This window comes from Mus caroli, unplaced genomic scaffold, assembly GCF_978045245.1.
Source record: "Mus caroli unplaced genomic scaffold, Mus_caroli_1 scaffold_1, whole genome shotgun sequence".
Taxonomy (NCBI): Eukaryota; Metazoa; Chordata; class Mammalia; order Rodentia; family Muridae; genus Mus; species Mus caroli.
This window is the reverse complement of record NW_028227256.1, coordinates 170,625,245-170,631,244: the sequence shown is the minus strand read 5'-3', so window position 1 is coordinate 170,631,244 and position 6,000 is coordinate 170,625,245. Positions and strand designations below refer to the sequence as shown.

The window sequence follows — 6,000 nt, the reverse complement described above, 5'->3', positions numbered from 1 at the left end:
CCAAGCCAAGGTGCACCCCTGAAAAATTACACCATGCAACAGATCTGGTGTAAAAAGAATTTATTGGGGAAGGACAGTAAGGACCTGGGGAATACAAAGAGGCATAGAGAAAGCCATGAGAAAGGGCATGCACAGGAATAGAGAGAGTAAACTCGGGTAGAAAGAAAGAGAGAGGGAGGGCAAGGGAGAGAGACATCTGGAATGGTTGGAGACCTTTTTACAAACTCACCACTCCTGGCTATGTGGTGACATTGGTTGTGATAGGTTTTGACGTAGGTTCTTCCAGGGCAGACAAGTAGAATTCTCTGTCAGCTACCACTTCCTGAAACCTTAACACCTCTTAAATCAGAAGGGCCGCCACTCACCTCCAGCTCAGAACTACCAGTTTCTCTCTCCCCAGCTTCAGCTCTGCCTACTGTTTGGCCTGCTCTGCCTCAAGAAAGGTACCATGCTGCTCTGGATGGTTCTCCTGCTCTGTGGTGAGTTAAAGGGCTCTGGTGCCCCTTCCTGCAAGGAGTCTTTAGGATGCTGGCTGGTCCTAGCCTTCCCTTTCCAGATCCACAGAGATTACTATGTGGAGCTTGAGAAAAGTGTGTGTACGCTGACAAGCTGAGGGGAACTGGCACAGAGGGGAAGAACTTCTATCTCCTTTGCAAAGGTTCTTAGCAACCCAGGCCCTCAGTTAATCAGAAATAAACTAGAGAAAGAGACTCTGAGGTCACATTGTGTCTCATAGTAACTGTTATCTAGTGAAATCATCTTTGAGACTATCCTAGGGAAAGGTATCTCATGGGAGAATCAGGAGTAAGAACAGACAGGGGTGTAAGGGCCAATCATTTTGTTCTGCAACTTGGGCGACTTCGTTCTTATGAAGCCTTAGGATTCTCGGAGTACCATTTACTGATTGCCAGAGTTCTCCCTTGGTCAAAAGTCCTGCACACTGGCTATCCAAAGCCTTTTTCAAGTTCGTTTCCCCTTTTCTGCCTGTGTTGTCTCTCTGAAAGTGATACGACCTTTGCTGTCTTATTGGTCCTTGGGGCTGGTTTGAAGTCAGTAATCCAGGTCTCACTCCCTGCCATTTCTCCTGCAACATTGGACATTCATGTTGTGACTGCTCCACAGTAAAAGCTTACAGTGCAGAGGGTCTCTGATCCCCTAAACGCAGCTCAGACTCACCCAGGTCCAGTTGGTTATAACTTGTATATATTATTGCCATTGGCAGTTTTTTTTAGTTACTTGACCTTTGGGTGGGGCTTGGTGAAGAAAGAAAGAATTCTTATTTTTCAGTGAACTATTTGCTTGTTTATTTCTTTGCTTGTTTGGTTTATTTCATGGAACATACAAGCAAAATTATTCCAAACTGTGACCTCTTCCTTGGACAGAGCTTGGTAAATGTAAGGCTCTTGAGGAAGCAGCTGTCCCGCTTTGGATTCTTCTCTCTTCTACATCACAGCTCTGCTCTGTGCTATAAAGATGGCCATCTTGGCAAGTGACTGGCACTCATGCTACTGCAGGGGCAAGGCGACCTGTGCTGAATATGCTTCAGTAGAAGGTTCACAGGGTAGCGGGGTGGAGTTCTACAACCTTGAGGAAGGAACAGACCTGGGAATTTGTCTTGATATCAACTCCAATATACCTCAGTTTTGAACCCAGGATCTAGAAAGCAAACTGCAAAGCTAGGGAGAAGAAGCCAGTGACCAGCTTTATGGGATTCAGTATAGTGGAAACTAGACACAAACATTCATCATTGATGCCTATGGACCCCAGAAAAACAACTTAAGGCACAAATCCCAGGGGGTGGGCATGTGCCAACAGTTGCAGTAAAGCTCACACCTGCTATTTCCTCTCAGATGTGGACAGAGAGAAAAAAAGCAAAATAAAACTTCCAAATGCCTGCTCTAGAGCATGCTTGTCTCATTTAGCCAGTAGAACTTTCTAGAGCAGTTTTGTTTTTTCATTCCTATTAAACAATGGGGAGAAGCAAGGCGCTCAGCAAACTTCCTGGAGTAATCCAAGTAACAAGAGCAAAGCAGAAATGACAACACCTACCCATCAGAGATTGAGTCCCAAGCTTTCTCCATTCCTCCCTCCTCGGCAAAAATACATGAAAATAGCATGCAGGATGTGGTCGCCAAAATAGGCAACAATTACTACTTATCAATTATCAGGTATCTAGAAGGTTGGAGGTCTGCACACAACATGATAGGATCTGCCTCCACATTAAATGTGGAGACTTTGAGGGATAGTCCTTAGCTGCCTTCAAACCACACCCAAGGACCAGTTAGATGGCCAAGCTCACCATACTCCCTACAGAGAGACAATGTAGCAATAATGGGTTGGCAAGAAATAAGACAAATTCAAACTATACCTGAGAAACTTGTCATCTCAGCACCTGGAAACCAGGATCGGGAGCTTTTCCATGAGTCAGAGGCCAGCCGAGGCTATAAGATGAGTTCAAGGGCAGCTTGGGCTACAGAGTAAGACCTTATATTACAAATAAATTGGAATACAACCAATCCTCTGAAGAGTACAATTAATATGTCTGCAGAGTACTGTTACTCTGGAAAGTAACAGGAATACAATAGGATTCTATGAACATGAGAATTCTTCTGATTAGGGTCCTAGGGAAGGCTTGCCTGGAAAGTCAAAATTTGACCAGAGAGAGAGTAGAGGATTATGGGGAAGTTATCCACTATAAAAGTGTGCTAGTTAATTGGTTGGGAGAGTAATTGAGGGGCTTAGTGATGGTGGTTATAATTAAGGCGGTTGGGTGATAGGTGGATGAATGACTTGGATGCTGGGTGGTTGGTAGCTCAAAATGAAATGAATACCAGCGGTTCATGTGAAAGTCTTTCTGCTGCTCAATTTTTTCACTGTGATCTCTTGCAGATTCCATGGCTGAAGCTCAAGGTGAGTCACCAATTGGAGGGGTCTAGTGGGACAGCAAGGTACTGCTCATGAAACCTGGAGGTTGGTGGCTCTCTGGGCAGGACCTCTCTCTCCAGATTCTCCAGATGATTGTGGGGTAATTTATTGGGCCCTGAGATTTCCACAATCATGTCCAACATGCAGAGGTCCTGAGTTTAATTCCCAGCAACAATAGGGTGGGTGGCTCACAACCATCTGTAATGGGATCTGATGCTCTCTTTTGGTATGTCTGAAAAGAGTGACAGTGTTCTCATATAAATAAAATAAATCTGTTTTAAAATGCCAAACATCTAGCCAGAGGATGCAAGGAGTTTGGGAGAGCCCTGGACCAGCCCTGATACCCACGTTTTAACTCTGAAGACCACAAGCACTAAGGAGTCTTCTGGCTCTGTCCTTCTAGGCTTCTCATGCAACCTAGCTTTGGAAGTCATTCCAGATTTCCTGCATGAGAGCAATGGACAAGCTCTCTCTCTCTCTCTCTCTCTCTCTCTCTCTCTCTCTCTCTCTCTCTCTCTCTCTCTCTCTCTCTCTCTCTCTCTCTCCCTCCCTCCCTCCCTCCCTCCCTCCCTCCCTCCCTCCCTTTTTCCCTCCCTCCCTCTCTTCTGGTCTCATAGTTGTAGCCTGACCTCTGCAGAAGATCAGTCCTCAGTCTCCTTGGTTAACTTTCTGGACTTTCTTCCTCAGCTCTGGATTCATGTCTCCCCAGAGTTGTTCCCAAATCCTGAGCTGATAGAATTCACCAATGCAGAGACGATGGATGTCATCCTGAAGTGTACCATAAAGGTGGACCCCAAGAATCCAACTTTACAGCTCTTTTACACTTTCTACAAGGACAACCATGTCATTCAAGACAGGAGTCCCCTCTCAGTATTTTCTGCAGAAGCCAAGGAGGAAAACTCTGGGCTCTACCAGTGTATGGTGGATACTGAGGATGGCTTAATTCAGAAAAAAAGTGGCTATCTGGATATCCAGTTCTGGAGTAAGTGGATGAGGGAAGGGAGATACTACTAATGGGTCCAGATATCAGGCAACACCATTCCCTGGGAATAGGTAAGGGGTCCAAGGAAGAAATGATCCTGGATCCTGGGCAGTCAGGCTGACTCTCCCATTCTGTGTGCCCTCTTCCAGCTCCTGTATCCCATCCTGTGCTCACTCTGCAACATGAAGCCACTAACTTTGCTGTAGGAGACAAGGTGGAGTTCCTCTGTGAGGCCCAGCAGGGATCCCTTCCAATCTTTTACTCATTCTACATTAATGGAGAAATCCTAGGGAAACCCCTGACTCCCTCTGGAAGAGCTGCCTCCCTCCTCGCCTCAGTAAAGGCAGAGTGGAGTACCAAGAACTATTCCTGTGAAGCTAAAAACAACATCTCCAGAGAAATAAGTGAGACCAAGAAGTTCCCCTTGGTTGGTATGTTCTGTCTTACATAACATCTTACACCCCTGTAACGGTCAGGAATCAGATTTCACTCCTCTGTAACCCCACCATACCTGCTTCCTTGAGTACAGACCCTGATGGGAGTGTCTGGCAGGGGGTGGGGTTCCCATGGGGAGGAGTTCCACAGCAACCCATAACATGATTGCTCATGCTAGCTCCTTCTGAGCCATCCATCTCCCATCCCCACTTATAAGGCCACATGCTGTCCCCCAAAGCTGTCCTTGTGTCTCTTGTGCTACTTTGAGATATATTTTTGAATAGTTATCTCCCCAGTCTCAGGTACTACCTGGATCAAGAGCAACATGCTAACTATCTGGCTACCTGCAAGCCTGCTTGGAGGGATGGTCATTGCGGCTGTGGTTCTAATGTATTTCTTCAAACCGTGTAAAAAGCATGGTTAGTAACTTTCTCCACATCAGCATGTAGCGTTATGTTTCTTTGTGTCATTTTCATAGACATATGTTATACCTTGTGGCAATTATTTTTAAATCATCATTTACAAGTCATCTCTCTTGAGCCTTTCTATCATCCTTATGAGGTAGTTAATAGCATCACCCTTTCTGTGCTTGAGAAATAAAGACTTCTGAGATATGCTGACTAATAAGATTACAGATTTGGTGGTAGCTGAGTTACGTCTTGAATCTAAGTCAACAATCCCTAATTCTTCCTGTGTCCAAATTACATTCAAGTAAGGGGTCTGTATTCTCTTGGGGAAGAGAAGCCAAAAGCCAGAAGGTGGTAGGAGAAAAATTCCAAATCCTGACATGAATGTCTCTCCTTCCACAGCCAGACCTGAGACGCCCACCCTAAAAGAGCCAGTAAGGAAGAATCCCTGCCCTTTTCTCATCCTTTGTCCTGCCTCCCTATCTGCCTCCCTGTACTGACCTAACTTTCCTACAGGACAGTCCTCTATATGTATTGGTTGATAATCGAAGATATAAATGAGATTCCCACCAATGATTTGGATTCAAAAACCAGGACCTGCCAAGATCCCCTTGGTCTTTAGGATCATGCTCTTTGTTAGTGCAATGTCTTCCTCCAGCATACACTCAACTCCAGCTCCCAGATTCCAGCCTCCAGCACTCAGCAGTGGCTCCAAGTTCTCTCTGCAGGTCACCCAGTTCCTAGCCCAGCAGTGAGGAAGCCCATATGCCCTATTCCTGGTCAGGGCTCCTGAACTGTGGGTTCTCTTCTGAGTGGGAAACCAAACAATGGTGTAGGAATGAACAATTTCCACCTTGATATATACATACACGCATGCACACACACAAACACACACACACACACACACACACTTCCAGATGTAACATTGTACACAGAGCCACAGTTATCTTCTTTAAGTACAAAAGGAAAAGGGTTTTCACCTCCAGATAGACAGATGATAGATACACAGACACACAAGACAGATAGATGATAGATAACATATAGATTAGATAGATAAAAGATAGATAGTAGATAGGTAGATGGATGGATAGATAGATAGATAGATAGATAGATAGATAGATAGATAGATAAGTAACATGACAGATAAGATGTTAGAGATAAGATACTAGATAACTAAATACAGATAAATATGTATGTATGCTTGTGGATGAATGGAGAGAGAGAATTTTATATAGAAAGAAAATATACTTG

General features: G+C 44.8%; 1 protein-coding gene across 1 annotated transcript; it reads left to right on the top strand.

The window, feature by feature from the left end:
- The first annotated feature begins 448 nt into the window (after nt 1-448).
- Fcrl6 (Fc receptor like 6) lies at nt 449-5,310 on the top strand. The gene is made up of 7 exons (XM_021174201.2): nt 449-479; nt 2,890-2,910; nt 3,635-3,907; nt 4,057-4,338; nt 4,639-4,761; nt 5,152-5,183; nt 5,266-5,310. The coding sequence occupies exons 1-7, from the start codon at nt 449-451 to the stop codon at nt 5,308-5,310; spliced, it is 807 nt and encodes a 268-aa protein (XP_021029860.1).
- Nucleotides 5,311-6,000: the final 690 nt, after the last annotated feature.

Bases quoted from the DNA above. Each gene is read 5' to 3' on its own strand.
- Fcrl6 (XM_021174201.2), top strand. From the start codon at position 449: ATGCTGCTCTGGATGGTTCTCCTGCTCTGTG. The intron at 480-2,889 runs GTGAGTTAAAGG...GATCTCTTGCAG, and splicing joins GATGGTTCTCCTGCTCTGTG to ATTCCATGGCTGAAGCTCAA. The intron at 3,908-4,056 runs GTAAGTGGATGA...GCCCTCTTCCAG, and splicing joins TCTGGATATCCAGTTCTGGA to CTCCTGTATCCCATCCTGTG.